The 18106-nt window shown below is 40.9% G+C and overlaps 1 protein-coding gene across 1 annotated transcript in view; it reads right to left on the bottom strand.

Moving 5' to 3' along the window:
* Window positions 1–17429, bottom strand: part of LOC133485223 (uncharacterized) — a 28244-nt gene extending 10815 nt beyond the window's left edge. Inside the window, exons 1-4 of the mRNA XM_061788640.1 lie at window positions 17288–17429; window positions 9565–9644; window positions 8354–9092; window positions 6328–6813 (exon numbers count right to left, since the gene is read on the bottom strand). Of these exons, the coding sequence (XP_061644624.1) occupies window positions 6328–6813; window positions 8354–8929 (1062 nt within the window). The 5' untranslated portion in view covers window positions 8930–9092; window positions 9565–9644; window positions 17288–17429. The remainder of the gene's footprint in view (window positions 1–6327; window positions 6814–8353; window positions 9093–9564; window positions 9645–17287) is intronic.
* Window positions 17430–18106: the final 677 nt, after the last annotated feature.

Here is an 18106-nt window from a genome sequence, read left to right as displayed (position 1 = left end):
ACCTTGAATAAGGGCAGGTTACGCAGCCCCTGAGGGGCGAGACAGGCTCGCTACCACGACTGTGATATACTGTAAACAATCCACAAGGCAAAAGTGGTAACCAGCAAGGACTGAACGAGTTTTGGACTGAGGCAGCAAGCACAAAAAGCCACAAGCACACTCAACCAACGCGTGAGAAGAATAAATGGAATGGCCTTCCATGTGATTTTGTTGTTATTAAAATCTTGACCTGAGCATGCACTAGAAGGATCATCCAGTACTTGAAGCACTGCCTCTGGTGGTCAAGAGGGATGAGATCGAAGAAACAATGACTCTTACGCCGATGCTGGCTTCCCCCAAATTATCAGTTTTCGATTTATTTTACGTTCCTCAGTAATATATTTGTTAGCCTTCCACTTACAGAGCACAACACCCTCTAAGTACGTGATACAAATTCGGAATGTTTCTTCTCCAAAAGCACGCAGACGAACAGGCCGGCCGGCTGCAGTCTTCCTCGCTGTCCCTAATCAAGTGGCCGAGCTTCACAGATAAAAAGTGCTTGCTACTTGAAATCACCACGAAAGGAGGAAAAAACAAGACAATGTTTTGTTAACGTAGTTTGCTTAAACACGTTAGTAAAATGTCAATGGTTGTGTCGTCTTGTGGTTTTGACCAAAGAATGAGTGGCCTTTAGTGAGATAACATTAATAGCTATGCATTAGACAATCCATCCATCCATCCATCCATTTTCTGAGCCGCTTCTCCTCACTAGGGTCGCAGGCGTGCTGGAGCCTATCCCAGCTATCATCGGGCAGGAGGCGGGGTACACCCTGAACTGGTTGCCAGCCAATCACAGGGCACATGCAAACAAACAACCATTCGCACTCACAGTCACACTACGGGCAATTTATAGTCTCCAATTAACGCATGTTTTTGGGATGTGGGAGGAAACCGGAGTGCCCGGAGAAAACCCACGAAGGCACGGGGAGAACATGCAAACAACACACAGGCGGGGCCGGGGATTGAACCCGGGTCCTCAGAACCAGTCGTCCACCGTGCCGCCCGATCCGTCCATATTAAACTCAAATATTGAAGTGCCTCAATGATATGGCTCAACTCATTCAGCAAAACGTCCGGTGTGCCTTGAGTGAATTATAAAAATAATCCAGTCATTTTGCATAGTGATAAACGGACCAGAAGAAGAGGGCAGAGATCATTCCTTAAAACTGGAAGTGCGTGGCAGAACCAGTTAAGTTCTATATCATGAAACCTACGAACACACCCAACAAAAACACACACACTGTCAATCCATCCATTTTCTATTGTATATCTTTTATCATGTTCGAATGTTGAGCTGGAGCATATTCCAGCTAACTTGATGAGAGGCGGGGTACATACTGAGCTAGTCCCCAGTCAATCGCAGGGATATAGACAAACAACCATTGGACAACCATTTAGAGTCTTCAGTTAATCTAACATGCATGTTTTGGGAATGAGGGCGTTAATGATCTGCAATGTAAAAAATGTTAAAAACCACAATGCATGTTACAGTAAAGATGACTGTAGCTCCAACTTCTCCTTCATGCGTCACTTGATCATTTGATAATATATCAATAACATTCATACAAAGTATCATTAAATATAAACGTTCAGAGCGGTGATTAAAGGAGGAAACAGCAGAGGATATCAATGCAGCATCACCCTTCCTCCTGTCATCAGGATGAGACACCACCCTTCCTCTTGAGGCACGGGTATGGTCACACTCTGAGACATTTATTGCTCCAATGTCAATTGTCCTTCTATATAGTAGCCCAGTCAAGCTTCATGCTACCTGGGTAATACTAGCCTCAGATGAAGTTCCATTGAATTGTCTTACAAGTACTGAAATCACCGTTTTGCCTGTATGCCAGCAATATCAAATCATATATCACTTGAAATCATAAAATAATTTATTATCAAAATCACACACAGATGCAAGGATTATCTCAACTAACCAATTATAATCCGCATAGAATGGCCAACGATCGAGGCCTCAAATTTGTGGCAGTGTAAAAAACTTTATTTGCAGGAATGCTATAAATATTAAGTGTGCTTGTGCTTTTGTCTTCTTAGCTCTAATATGTGGACGAAGAGGGCAAGTCAAAAGAAGATGTGTTTAAAAGCAACATGTTCCGATGCAGCAGTGCTTATCTCTCTCTTGTTTATCTCTGTGGAGATATTTTGGTCCACTCTTTCTTGCATAAGTGTTTTAATTCAGCAACACTGGATGATTTTCAAGCATGAACACCCTTTTTAGCCGGCACGGTTGTAGACTGGTTAGCACATCTGTCTCACAGTTCTGGGGTCCGGGGTTCAAATCCCAGCCCCGCCTGTGTGGAGTTTGCATGTTCTCCCCGTGCCTGGGTGGGTTTTCTCCGGGCACTCCGGTTTCCTCCCACATCCCAAAAACATGCGTGGTAGGTTGATTGAAGACTCTAAATTGCCCGTCGGTGTAAATGTGAGTGCGAGTGGTTGTTTGTTTCTATGTGCCCTGCGATTGGCTGGCGACCGGTTCAGGGTGTACCTCGCCTCCCACCCGAAGATAGCTGTGATAGGCTCCAGCAGCCCCCAACCTGACTGAGGATAAGCTGTAAAGAAAATGGATGGATGGAAACCCTTTTTAAGGTCATGCACAGCATTTTAGTTGGATTCAAGTCTGGACTTTGACTTGGCAACTCCAAAATCTTTTTTTTTTTTTTTCAAGCCATTCAGAAGTTGACTTGCAAGTGTGGTTTGGATCGTTGTCCTGCTGCAGAACCCAAGTATGCTTCAGCTTGAAGTCTCGAACTAATGGCCGAACATTCTCCTTCAGGATTTTCTGGTAAAGGGCAGAATTCAGTGTTCCATCAATCACAGCAGGTCATCCAGGTCCTACAGTGGCAAGACAGCCCCAGACTAGCATAAAACTACCACCACCATGGTTGACTGTAGTGATGTTCTTTTTCTGAAATGCTGTGTTCCATATACGCCATATGTAACGAGACACACAGCTTCAAAGAAGTTCTACTTTCGTCTTGTCAGTCCATAGAATATTCTCCCAAAAATCTTGGGAATCATTCAGATTGCATTATTTTTTTTTTTTGCAAAAGTAAGAGCCTTTATGTTCTTTTTGGTCAGGAGTAGTTTTCACCTTGCAACTCTGCCATGGATGGCATTTTTGCCTAGTCTTTTCCTTATGGTTGAGTCATGACCACTGACCTTAACTGAGGCAGGGAAGGCCTGCAGTTCTTCAGATGTTGTCCTGGGTTCCTTTTGACCTCCTGGATGAGTCATCACTGTGCTCTTGAGGTAATTTTTGTAGGCTCGCCACTCCTGGGAAGCTTTGCCACTGTTCCATGTTTTCTCCATTTGTGGATAATGGCTCTCCCTAGGGTTCGCTGGAGTCCTAAAGCTTTAGATATGGCTTTGTCACCCTTTCCAGACTGATATATGTCAATTACTTTATTTGTCATCTGTTCTTAAATTGCTATGGATTGTGGCATTTTGTTGCAAGTTTTTGAGATCTTCTGGCCGACTTCATTTTGTCAGAGAGGTTCTATTTAAGTGATTTCTTGATTGAACAGGTAATTAGGCTTGGGTTCAATCAGTGAAAATTAACTCAGATTTCCATTAAATGTTATTAGCCACAGTTAATTCATGATTTAACAAGGGGGGCAATTACCTTTTCACACAGGGCCAGATAGCTTTGAATATTTTTTCCCCTCAATGAATAAAATCACCATTTAAAATCTGCATTTTATGTTTACTCTGGTTATCTTTGTCTGATATTTACATTTGTTTGATGACCTTAAACATTAAGCTGGAGAAACTATGCGAGTAAATAAAAATAATAATTTGAGAAGGGCGCAAATATCTATTCACAGCACTCTATATGACCAACACAGTATGAGAGCCAATAAGACAACACAATAATGCTGTCTTGCAAATGCAGCTTGCAGCAATGTAGAACTGCACTGCATCACAATCAGATCTGTCTAATATTATATACAACTCGTAATTTAATAAGGCAGACAAAATATCATACATATATAAGATAACAGTAGTCCCATGTGACACTCATGCCATTGCGATGTTTACTTTCCATGAACTCCACTAGAGGTCAGCATTGGATGGCATTTTTTTCGACCGCGTGTCTGTGAACTGCTTCAGAATTGACAATGTCGATGACACTTGCCCACCGTTGCACTTTTTAGGCACATTGTTGCCATGGATTGGTCAAAGCTCAAAGCCCTGTTCTCGTAGGTTAGATCTAAACTCCCACACTTTGTTACCTCCAGTTCCTTAAACTTTGATGTTCATGCCAGAAGCTTGATACTGGTACCTGAAGCCAGCTTTTCGTTCGTTTTCAAACTAAAGGTTCACGTCCGGCTGCCTAGGTCCTTCTCTAACAGCGAAATAAATGTATAAATAGGTTAGTCACACCATATTAAAAAAAAAAAAGTGGTTGGCTGTCTACAGACAAAATGCAGCTGTCCAAATTACAGTAGCTCTTTGCAATGTCATCATCATCAACCTGCTCACACCAGAGTTCAAAGTAACACGGTGCAGCCTGTGTGCACATCCTATAATGCAGCGTTTCCCCACGTTTGTTGAGCCAAGGCCCATATTTTACATTAAAAAAAATCTCCACAACACCAAACAAAAGTCACAAAAAGTATAGATGTACAGTATACTGAAATAATGATAACGATCACATCTCAATTTACTCACAAATGTAATTATTCAGTGTAAAATCAGGCCGGTTTATAAAGCCATGCATTTTCTGTACCGCTTATCCTCCCTAGAGGACACAAAGCTATTATTCTTTTCTATAAATGACAACAGGTACACACGTTAATCCTACCCTCTGCCACATAGTGGAGGAGCATTTAATTGTTAATCTTGTCACCATACATTGCTGGCATAGATGGGTACATTAGTTGTTGTAAAAAAAAAAAAAAGTTCAAACCAATTAAGTGCAATTGGACAATTTCCCATGGTATCCTTGATGATCTTTCAGGGCACACTATAATGTGTGGCACAGTGGTTCTGAATTATATGAAATTAGCAGGATTTACACCTGCAACACTTTGGCTACGCTCCAGACCAAAGCTTTTCTGTTTGAACCGGTGACTTTTTGCAAGACTGTGTATATTCTAATAAAAAGCTGTTGGCTTGCCAACGGTCACCATCCCTACAGTTCACCACTCAATAAAACATTTGTTTCAACCTTGAAAACAACCATTTCTCCCTCTCAAGTAGTTTAATAATCCGGTCAGATGAATGAATTTGCCATTTACGTTCATTTTGGACAGAGAAGCGTCAAACTGGAAATTATTGCTTGTAAATGTAATCATCACCCTAATTGCAATCTATGCCATCTCAGCAATAGGAAACGGAACTCCCAAGATCTGCTGACTCATGCGTTCACAGTTTTTGTATGCTATTATTTGTACTTTTAGATGATTATTTAGTCAACACTGTTTAGTCGTACTTTGGAGTGTGTACACATTGCTGTGAGACTTTGAGCAGATCTACAGTCTAAAGCCAGATTAGGAGAGAGAGAGAGAGACCTCATTCAGAAATGAACAATGGACCATTGCTTCGGTAATAATAAGCATTTGGCCTGTGACACAGCAAACAGGCCAGTCCTCAACTGGATACCAACCGCCTCTTGCACCTACAACAAGAACACGCTGGCTGCCTGCTGAAAGAGTAGGACGAACTGCTCCGAGAGTTCCAACATCCACAAAGGCTAGTCAGCAGTAGGTTTGCCCAAACTAACAAACTAAGAGGCAGGGGATCGAAATAATAAATGCAGCGATGAGAGCAATTCAAAACACTTATTTAATGGCCCCAAACTTCAACAAGACATTTTTATTCTCAACAGATTGGCTGTATTATAATAATGGGTCTAAACTGTGTCATAACACTGATATACTTTACTGCAAAAGCCTGAACTTCAAACAATAAAATGCAAGGACTCGAGTTATAAAAGCCATTATTAATACCATATTTGAAAATCCAGTGCATGAGTGTCTGTTTATGCCTGAGTCATTCGAACTTTTAGTCTCTCTCTGTGTCAGCAGCACTATCATTGTTGTCGCATTGCGCCGCCTTCTCAGTGTTAACTCATAATAAACGGATACTTTCCTCTGCTCCCAAGTGGTGGATTAATTGGTAAAACCCAGACCAGATTTTGGGATTTACCACAGCGCTAATCTGATGAGTTATGCCTTTGCCGTTTCCAGGACCAAACAGCTGACACATTATTTTTCAAATCCACAGTCTCTTAAACCCACTTGTCCTTATCTTTTCTTCACCTTGTCAAAACTGACTCTCTGATACTTTAGTGTCTTTTCCATTCCTCGTCAAAGTGTGCGTGTCTCTTGGGGGAGTGTTTGAGAGGTCCTGTGTCTCGCTGTCGCTACGGGGAATACTCTCAGGCCGGGAGCCAGACCCTTTGCTCCCCAAGGTCAGACTTTTTTGGAAGCTTTCAGAAGTGAAGTAATAGACCACGGGGTCCAGGCAGCAGTTGAGACTGGCCAGACACAGAGTGATAGGGTACAGAGTTCGTGCGAAACGCTCCACGGAGCAATTAGCTAAGGCCTGGGTCCTCACCAGGGCATACAGGAAGAGAATAGAGTTATAAGGGACGAAGCAGATGATGAAGATGGCGAGATGGACGAGAATCATCCTCAAGACGCGTTTCTTGCTGTCACAGCCGTGGCCAAGAGACACTGGACGGCGCAGTGTTCTTAGAACCAGCGAGGAACATACCAAGTTGGCCAGGAGGGGAAGTAGGAATCCCACAATCTAGAAAGACAATACACACATGAGGGCTTTCTTTTGAGTTTTGTGTTTGTTTAGGTTCAGAGGGTAGGAATACGTCATCACACTTATACAGGCTGCTGCAAGACAATAAAAAACACATTATATATATATATATATATTTTTTTTTTTTTAACCAGGCATGGCATAAACCATATATAACCATGCCATAAATAAAACCATAATTCAATGTTATGTTTCAGTCTACTTTTATTCATTGAACACAGTTGGTGGGGTACGTATTATATTGTCATTCTTTTGTTCTGCTTTCAGCCTGGTCGTAAAACAGGGGTTGATTTAGACCTAAACTGTGAAAATGTGCAGGAAAATAGTGTGGTTTAAAGGCTGATGTCATATGAATGCATTTTCCATTCTTCGTTAAATTATGACTAAACTGAAGTGTCACTGGAATATTCACAACAGTGCAAGCTATACAACTGCTGTGCCGTTAAAAACAAAATGTGTCCTATTATATTGATACATCTACATTTGAACATCAATGAAGTCATACGATTTGGAATTTGCTAACAATTTTTGAGAAGCATCTCTGAAGTCACAAACTTTGTGTTCTAATCATTGTCACGCATGGTCTTAGCAGACCTCCAGACCTTTAAGAGAGCACAACTGGCTTGTGAATTTCATCGACTTTAGATTTTTGCTGCCATTTGAAAAAAGCGAATTCATTCAACACCAAAACTCTACCGATTTTCTCACCAGCTCAGCCCTACCAGAGCTAAGTCAAATAGCTGTTTGGTTCAAAGAAGTAAGACTCCAGTATGGCCATACACATCAATTGCTCAAGGTTAAGGCAGATATTGAATTGTTTTGACATTTTAACATCTTTTTACACCTTTTGAAGACTGTTACATACTATACAAAAAAACTATGTAATTTGGCTACTAAAACTGTTTCATGGTTTTGACATTTATCTATCTATTGGTGATGTATGTCAGAAAGGTTCCAGGATTGGTGTCCCAAGTTTTTCCCCCTTTGAAGTAATCCCCCTGGGGCGAAACACTCTTTAGCAGCCTTCTCTGCCACACTTCATGCGCTCTGCCTCCTCTGCAGCTCCGTTGTCAGAGCCATCTTGATGTGGTCTAAGTCTTCTCAACGTGTTCCCTGTATGACCCCCTTGAGTTTGGGGGGGGGGGGAGAAGAGAAAAAAAAAAAAAAAACTGATCCAGGTTGAATGAGTAGGGAGGTTGCTCTTGCATGGCAATGTTTTTCTGGGCCAGGAACTGTCAAGACACTCAGGGCATTGTGAGCAGATGCATTGTTATGATGAAGCAGCCACATAACTCACACCTCTTCCCACGCAATGAACTAAGCAAAATGCCCCAGGATGTCTTTGTAGATAGGCTGGTTGTTTATCTGGCCCACATTGAAGAGGAAAACGCCAAGTTTGGGTTTGAAATGTATCATTTGTGACAACTCCTGGAACCTTTCTTACACACCTCGAAATAAGTATCTGACAATAAGGATGATGAAACCGGAAAAGGTAATTTTACTGCTGTGAGACCCTTACCTCAATAAAGATGGTGATTTTGGAAAGGTAGGTCCTCCAGGTACTCTTCGAGAAGCCTTCAAAACAGGTTGTGGCTCTATTTGTGCTGTTGATGGTAGAGAAGAAGGTGACTGATATCCCTCCGCCCACAATGGTCAACCACACAGCTGCACACACCATGGCAGCGTTCCTACGCGTGCGGATGGAGCGGGAGCGGAAAGGGTAGACTATTGCCAAAAAGCGGTCGACGCTGATGCAGGTGAGAAAGAGCATGCTACCATAGATGTTAGTGATGAAGGCTGTTCCTGAAACTTTACACAGTCCATCTCCAAATGGCCAGTGGCGGTTAACATTGTAGAACACCTTAAATGGCAACGTAAAAACAAAGACTAAATCTGATAGTGCTAAATTAGTCATAAACATTGTCGTCTCATTGCGCATCTTCATGCGGAAGCAGAAGACAAAGAGAGCAGCACAGTTGGTGATGAGACCCAAGACAAAGACCACACTGTAGACCACGGAATATAAGTTGTATTTGAAGGAGTCATCAATGCCGCAGTCCTCCATTCCAGTCTCATTGAGCACCAAACTCGCCATGGTTGCGGTGGGGAGGGCTCCAAGGAACAGACTCACACCAGAATGTTGTCGGAGGAGGAAAGGGCGCAGATAAGTGTAGATTGGAAGTGTCAGCAGAAGATCCCCCAGTCAAGCCATATTGGACACATGCAGTAAACGGAGGGAGTCGGGTTGTTTGGTGCTTCTGTGAAGAGAAGATGAAGAGATTGTCATCATTTCCTCTCAATAAATGCTCAAACACCAAGATGCAACAGACTTCTCTGCACCAGGGCGCATTCAAAGCCCTGAAGCTGTAGTTGCAATGAGACCAAGCAGTTAATTTTGCATGGCTCTACAGGTGTGTGTAACACATGCTCTTCATGTTAACCTCCATCATCAGTACTGTTACAAACAAATCAGTGGTGATTCAGATAAACTTGTGAATCCCAACGAAAAAAAAAATTAAACCTGAATCAGAATTGAACCATTCGAATCAAAACGAGTCAATAAAATAAAATACTTCTTATTTTATTCTGGGAAGTTTTGCAATGCTGCCCACGGGCGCCGCATTTTGACTTGGTATGCATCATTTCTGCGTATGTAGGCATAGTAGCTTCACCGAGATATCCATGAAGTTTGTTTAGTTAAAAAAAAAAAAAAAAAAAAAGAGCACTCACCTGAAGGAGGCTTGTGTTTAGCCTAGCTCAGTGATTCTCAAAGTGCAGTAAAAGTACCACAGGTGGTACGCGGGATCCCTCTAGTAGTACATGAAATAATTACCAAATTAGACGTTCAAAATGTTCATATGGTCAACAGTGGCTTAATTTTTTGACATCCACAACAGCACATTTGTTAAGTACAGTTCCATTGTATTTAACTTTCCACTACAATACATTTAATCTTTAGGAACAGTTTCTTTTCAAACATTTAGGTAAATGTTTTATAAAACTTATGTGCAATATATTTTAATTGAATCATTGAGTAGTTTTTTTTTTTTTTTTTTTTTTGCTGTTCAAAGTGTGCATAATGTTAGTGTTTTACAGGAAATTTAAATACTGTACAGGGAATAAAACTTATGTTTTTTGATAAACACAGACCTATTCTGCCATCTATTTTAATGTCAAATACAGTGGTACCTGGAGCCAAGAATATTTTTAAGGTAGTACTTTGTGTAAAAAGCTTGAGAACCACTGGCTTAGCTTTCCAATGAGCTGCACGGATAACATGGAAGCGCCACAACAGAAGCCGAGAAGGAGACATCGCTGGAGAAGGTGACCGCACCACAGCGGCAGATTTAAATGGGAGAAAGTTGATCCAACACAGTGTGAAGCTGGAGCGGCTAGGTAGTAGCAGGCTATCTGGAAAGGCGGCAACTTGGTCCGGTCCGCGAGGATTTACGGCAAAGACAGACAGACCCAGGATTCTACCTCTGGCCAAGGTACGGCGAGGGATCCTGGTTAAAGCAAGCAATTTTAAACTAAAAAAAAGAAAACTTTTTTTGTACAGAGATGCAGCAGCTGAAACACATCAGTCAAAACCCTCTCTTACCGGTTCAATATATAGTTTTCCAATCATCATGTTGGATTTTTTATTTGTTGGACTATTATTTTGGAATAGTACAAGGAGTAACAATTTGATTGCAATTTGCTAGTCATTCGTTACTGTCAATATGGCTAGCGATTGGAGTTTTAGGGTGAGAGTCCAACCACTATCATCAGAAGTAGGAAAGGGAAGCTACTGTATGAGTAGAGGTTAAACACCTCCAGCTACATACATCCACTCATGCAAACTCTGCGCAATCTAAATATACCCAAAACCATAAAAGTACACATAAAAGCACACAGAGTGGCAAAAAAAAAAAAAAAAAAAAAAAAAAAGATTTAGCTTCTACTGGTGTAGAATCCAAACAATAGCTGCTCAGACCACAACCAGAACTCTGGACATTGTGGAACTTGCATGTTGTTTTAGTCTTTATCTTATTAAAGCTCTGCAAATCTACATTCTATGTTAACCCGACAGCATCTAATTTTAATTAACGGAATTCACACAGTTAACACATAAAATAAACCAATAATAGAAAATCTATCATAGCCTATCACATCCCACAGGTTAGAAAAAGAAAACAGGTCATCATTCATTTAACACGATATACCTTTGAATGTATTTTTTAGTTTTGCTCCTGGGAAGGAAACAAAATTTAGCTGTTTGAGTCGGAAAGCATTTTGGGAAAAACTCTTATAATTAATTCTCTAAAACATCTCCAATATAGGGTCATTGGTGAGCTGGAGCCTATTCCAGCTGAGTTTGGGCAAAAGACAAGTACGTACATGCTGGACTGGTCGCCAGTCAACTGCAGGACATGTATAGAAAAACATCCATCCATTTTCTGAGCCGCTTCTCCTCACTAGGGTCGCGGGCGTGCTGGAGCCTATCCCAGCTGTCATCGGGCAGGAGGCAGGGTACACCCTGAACTGGTTGCCAGCCAAATCGCAGGGCACATAAAACAAACAACCATTAACACTCACATTCACATTCTGACCTACGGGCAATTTAGAGTCTCCAATTAATGCATGTTTTTTTTGGGATGTGGGAGGAAACCGGAGTGCCCGGAGAAAACCCACGCAGGCACAGGTAGAACATGCAAACTCCACACAGGCGGGACCGGAGATTGAACCCGGGTCCTCAGAACTGTGAGGCTGACGCTCTCACCAGTCGCCCACCGTGCCGCCCTATAGAAAAAGAGCCAGTCGCAATTGCGGATATCTAGCAATGTAAATTAGCAAAGCCCAACACAACCCAAACAGTTTTTACCAAACCCAGAGTAAACACACAGTACAGGGAAACTAATTTATATATATATTAAAAAAAACAAAAAAACAAAAAAAAACACACTAACCTCACGTGCGAAACCATATGTGCCACCATGATGCCCCTGCCCTATATTACGCAACAAAAAAACCTTATTGACTCATTTCCACATCTCAGAGGTTCTGAAAGTAAACGCCACCTATTTAATTACACAGAGCAGAGGCTCATCTATTGAGTCTAAAAAATCTCAAGAGAGTTTGGATGTGATTCAGGCAATGTACACAACAAAGGAAATGGTGTGAGCTTACGCCGTCCATCAGCAGTGTCCTGTCCCAGCTGCAGTGACATCTTTATGGCGTTTTCACACGCCCCTCAGAAAGTCTCAGCCGATGTCCACAATACCCTCACTGTGCCCTACCAAACACACACTCTACACACAAGCAGGCAAACATTGACATGTGCCAACGCTCACTCACACGCACATGCACAAACACACGTGTGGCTGCTGTGCATGGGAGAACTACAGATGCAAATCTCAGCATGCTGTGGCTTATGTTGGCCAAAAGATTACAGCCTACGACATGCGTATTTGGTTTCATGTACAAGTCACGGACAGCTGCACTTGCATGCAAACCCCCTGAGAGAGCCATGGTGACAGAAACAGGCCTCTGGGATCCACTGATCCCTGTGGCTAGAGTTCAGCTTGTACATCCAGCTGTTGCCTTCCCTCACTCACATGGTTGGCTGAAAGTGGCACACAGTGATAACAATGGCTTCTTGTAGACTAAAGACTTCTCAACAGTCATCACGACGATCAGTAGCTGCCACTTAACTGGTACTATTTACATCATATTGCCTCATCTTGTAAATAAATATGTATATATTATATTCTTAATTTTTCATGCTGCTCCTATCCAGTCGCTTCTGAAAAAAAAAAAAAATGTTACCCATCATGAGACGAATGTAGGCTCATTCGATTGCCTGAAGTTCAGTCCTCCATCAGACAATAACACACATCACCTTACAATTAATAAATTATTAAAACGGTTTAAAAAAAAAGGGAAAATGAGTTTGACACCACAAAATACTGAGAAAGGTTTGTCTATAGATGGGTCTGAAAATATTTTAAAATAATTACAGAATTTACACAATAGACCTGTTGCTAGACCTTGTGTTCCAATGTCAGTTAATAGTCAGTATTATATGTTATGTACTGTACTACCAATTCTGCTGGCTGTGTTAATGTGAGGGTTGTTGGCAAGTCACCAACTCTTAAATTAATTTTTACATGTAGTACCTCACTAAACACATTCACCATAAGAGGCTGCCGTACGCAGAAGGGGTATATGCCTGAGGAACATCCTCTGGTCAAAAAAAATTAACACATGAAACCTAAAATCAAATGAGAAAATGCTATTAACCAGTGAGTACTTCCAACATAGGACAGGTGGACCACCATTTGAAAAGCACCAGCTACTGTGGTGCATTACGGTACTTGTATCTGCGGTGTATGCTTTTATGGTGTACTATGTATACCAAGTGGCCTAAACAATTAAATAGCAGTTCAAATAAAAGTGCATTACTCTTTGTCTGCCTCGCATGATGACAAGACAGTGTTATGAACAATAATGAGTACTTAAGTATTTTAGGAGTGCTGAAAGGAAAAAAAAAAAAAAAAAAAAAAAAAAAAAACAAACAAAAAAAAAAAAATATATATATATATATTAGGGTGCTTGATAGCTCTTAAAGGGATCTAAATACAACCAGGTCTTGTGTTTTAGTCAAGACATTGGTTTTTATGTGGTTAAGAGGAGCCAGACTTATTGTCTTTACTCACATTCATCAACACTGCTGACTTTGACTACAGCCTGGATAGCTTGCCACTCAATCAGATGACAATATCATTTTCAATGGAACGGAGCAATTAGGACATTTAATCTGTTAAACTACAAGGACCGAAAACAGAATAAAATACAGATTTGTGTCTCAAGATTTTTCATCAACAATCATTCTATACTCATTCAGGGAGGGTGAGATATTTTTTTCTGACTACAAAAACTTCAATTTTTTTTTGACATGAAGTTCAAAGCAAGGCCATGATTTAAAAAAAAATAAAATAAAAAAACAAAAACAAAAACAAAAAAAAGCTCATCACACTAACTGAAAATGTTTATTGCGACTTTCGGCTTGTCCCAACGTCATATTGTCCCAGGTTGTGCCACCAACAGCCACTAAGGGGAGCATATTTGCGTGGCTGTGGCTCAGTTGTTACAGCGGCTCCAGTGACGGAAGGGTTGGCAATTAGAATCCCAGTTCCCACTGTCAAAGTGTCTTTGGGCAAGACACTGAACCCTAAATTGCTCCCAGTGGGCCTGGGAGCAATATGTATATGGCTGTGTTTGTTTTCAGTTTGTCGTCGGCGTCGCTCACACAACTTTCTGAATTGCAATTTCAACATTTACGGAATATAATAAACCAAACACATGATGAATAAATTGAATAGTGGCAATTGTAACAATAGGTGTTGGGAGTTGCAGCTACAATTTAGATAGCAATGATTATATATTTATTACAATGATTATTTATTAGGCTGCATAGAGCTTTTATCTTCAAAGAAATACGTCATGTAATAAGTTTATGAACCCAGCCTTTGTATAGTAATCATGTCATGCACTGTATGGCAAGTGGCGATTTCAAACCAGGGAAGTGACAATGTACAACCTCCATTCCAACGAAGTTGGGACGTCGTGTTAAACAAATAAAAACAGAATACAATGATTTGCAAATCATGTTCAATCTATATTTAATTGAATACACTACAAAGACAAGATATTTAAATTTAAACTGATAAAACTTTGTCTTTAGCAAATAATCATTAACTTCGAATTTTATTGCTGCAACAGGGTCATGTTTAAATTTGATTTATAAAGTACTGCATGATTTGGCTCCAGCTCCTCTGGCTTAGTTCATCAGCCAAAGAAACAGCTCTGAGCGTGTCACTCGAGGCTCTGTCAGAGGTGACTGTCTCATTCCTCTGCGCAGGAGCACTTTCAGTCAGTCAGCCTGGTCAGTGAGGAGCGCTGGTGAGTGGAACTCAGTACCTGAGGAGGTTAAACTGCTTACAACATACAAGGCCTTCACAAAAAAAACTGAAAATCTGGCAAGTTCACACCTATAGCTGCCAACACTAAAAGAAGAGTATGTTATGATGTTTTTTTGTTATGATCAAATTATTTGTGGTTTTATTCTCTCTTAATAGTATACTAAGTCTTTGATTATGCATCCTGGATTATATTGTCTTGTAGATGTATTTTACTGCTTTTTTACATCATGGCCAGGGGACTACAGATGAAAACTAGCCTTCTGGCTAATTCTGGCTTTTTTAACCATGTGTACTTCATGTGTTTTATGAAATTGCATTGTCCCCTTTCAAATAAACTGATTAATAATAATGTTTACCACTGTGTTACATCACTTTTCTTTTAACATTCAATAAACGTTTGGGAACTGAGGACACTAATTGTTGAAGCTTTGTAGTTTGAATTATTTCCCATTCTTGCTTGATGTACAGCTTCAGCTGTTCAACAGTCCGGGGTCTCAGTTGTGGTATTTTACGCTTCATAATGCGGCACACATTTTCAATGGGAGACAGGTCTAGACTGCAGGCAGGCCGGTCTAGTACCCGCACTCTTTTACTACGAAGCCACGCTGTTGTAACACGTGCAGAATGTGGTTTGGCATTGTCTTGCTGAAATAAGCAGGTGCGTCCATGAAAAAGACGTTGCTTGGATGGCAGCATGTGTTTCTCCAAAATCTGCATTTACCTTTCAGCATTAATGGTGCCTTCACAGATGTGCAAGTTACCCATGCAATTGGCATTAACACAGCCCCATACCATCACAGATGCTGGCTTTTGAACTTTCCGTCCATAACAGTCCAGATGGTTATTTTCCTCTTTGGCCCAGAGGACACGACGTCCACGATTTCCAAAAACAATTTGAAATGTGGACTCGTCGGACCACAGAACACTTTTCCACTTTGCATCAGTCCATCTTAGATGAGCTCGGGCCCAGAGAAGCCGGCGGCGTTTCTGGGTGTTTGATAAATGGCTTTTGATCTGCATAGTAGAGTTTCAAATTGCACTTACGGATGTAGCGCCGAACTGTATTTACTGACATTGGTTTTCTGAAGTGTTCCTGAGACCATGTGGGGATATCCTTTACACATTGATGTTGGTTTTTGATCCAGTGCCACCTGAAGGATCGAAGGTCACGGGCATTCAATGTTGGTTTTCGGCCTTGCCGCCTACATGTAGTGATTTCTCCAGATTCTCTGAACCTTTTGATGATATTATGGACCGTAGATGATGAAATCCCTAAATTCCTTGCAATTGTACATTGGGGAACATTGTCCTTAAACTGGTCGACTATTTTCTCATGCACTTGTTCACAAAGGTGAACCTCGCCCCATCTTTGCTTGTGAATGACTGAGCAATTCAGGGAAGCTCCTTTTACACCCAATCATGGCACCCACCTGTTCCCAATTAGCCTGTGGGATGTTCCAAACAGGTGTTTGATGAGCATTCCTCAACTTTCTCAGTCTTTTTTGCCACCTGTCCCAACTTTTTTGGAACATGTTGCAGCCATAAAATTCTAAGTTAATGATTATTTGCTAAAAACAATAAAGTTTATCAGTTTGAACATTAAATATCTTTTTTTTGTAGTGTATTCAATTAAATATAGGTTGAACATGATTTGCAAATCATTGTATTCTGTTTTCATTTATGTTTAACACAACATCCCAACCCCATTGGAATTGGGGTTGTACAAATACTGTACTTAAGTAGTTATTTTTCAGGTATCTGTACTCAAGTAATTATTTTTCATTTAAAAACAAACCTGTACTTTCTACTCATTACTTTGTTAAAATAGGCTTCAGACTTTTTCCACCTGATGACGTGAAAAAAAACAACAACAAAAAAAAACTGAGAGGTACGGTCAACAACTGCTGTTGAGATCCTGACTGTCATTTTTGTCTTGTGAGGTGGTAAAAACAGGGACATAAGTTACATGGAAGAACATGAACTGCAGAGTATTAACAATGACAGCAACAGATTCGGAGAAGCAAGGTATTCCCCATCTAGGGCCTTATTTATGAGAATTGTTGGATGTTGTCGGCGATAAGAATTATTCGTGGCGAATGCGTTGTCTTGTGCCAGCCCACAAGTTGTCAAAATGGGTATTGTGTATAATTGACATTAAAATTCTGTTTAACTTTTAAGTATTTTTTCAAAAGTAGAAGTACTGATTCAATTGGACTTAAAAGAGTTGAATCAGTACTTCTACTTTTACCAAAGTCGTTTTTTACACGTGGATTTGTCTTTCTACTTAAGCACAGAGTGTGTGCACTTTTGCCACTTGGGATTATTTTTTGTTTGTTTGTTTTTTATTTTTGTTTAGAAAAAGGTGCCACCGTCAGTATAAACGAGAAGTGACTCATCACGTGACACACAACAACATTGGAACACTGGAGTGTATACATACCCCCCAGGCTGTATTAGTACAAGTATAAACACAAATCGTGTACACTCACTGTGATGAACGGGTGACAACAGCTCTCCTCTGGTCGTCGATGTTTGTGAAGTGTGAAGCGGCTGTCACGGCATAAACTCCATACTTTTCACTTCTCACTAATTGCTGAGTCTTCGCAGCTTGGCGAATCCACAAAAAGAAAAACGAAATAAAAAAAGAAAACAAAAAAAAAGGCTTTTTTTTGTTTAGTTTTTGTTTAGCTTTGATCCACCTAAGCGAACTTCTTTTCCAACCGTGCGTGTTTTGTCCTTGTAGCGTCCAGGGATTGCCTCGCTTGCTCGCCCCTGGTGCGCGTGCGCGTGCGAGCGTGCCAACGAGCCGAGCCAAGCTTCCACGGCCACAGGAAGCCAGACAATAGCACCTCGGTCAGGCCGCAGGGGGGAGACGGAGGAGGGAGGGATGCTGGCTAGGCTTGCTATACTGTTTAAGTGCACACAAACACTTTTATTGCTCACAACTGGCAGTGGTAGGAAATTACTAAGTACAAATACTTTGTTACTGCACTTCAGTATATTTTTCAGTCATCTTTATCCTACTTTACTTGAGAATTGAGGATACTTTTCGAACGACTTTGGAGTTTTACTCCCTACATTTGAAAGTCGATGCACTTTCTACTCAAAATAGTTTTTCAGCATTTCAATTTTCACACACTAAAACATCGCGCATGATCGAGTCGCCCCTCAGCCGCTATACAAGCTGAGCACCTTTGTTTGCATCAGTGACTATCTGGCGCAATTGCGAGTTACTTAATTAGAATTACTTGGGCCTTTCTACCACTATAGCATGCAGTTAGCGAGCTACCTATCCCGGAAAATGCATA

Source organism: Phyllopteryx taeniolatus, chromosome 10 (assembly GCF_024500385.1).
Source record: "Phyllopteryx taeniolatus isolate TA_2022b chromosome 10, UOR_Ptae_1.2, whole genome shotgun sequence".
In the NCBI taxonomy this organism is placed as follows: Eukaryota; Metazoa; Chordata; class Actinopteri; order Syngnathiformes; family Syngnathidae; genus Phyllopteryx; species Phyllopteryx taeniolatus.
This window is presented reverse-complemented; position numbering and strand designations above follow the sequence as displayed.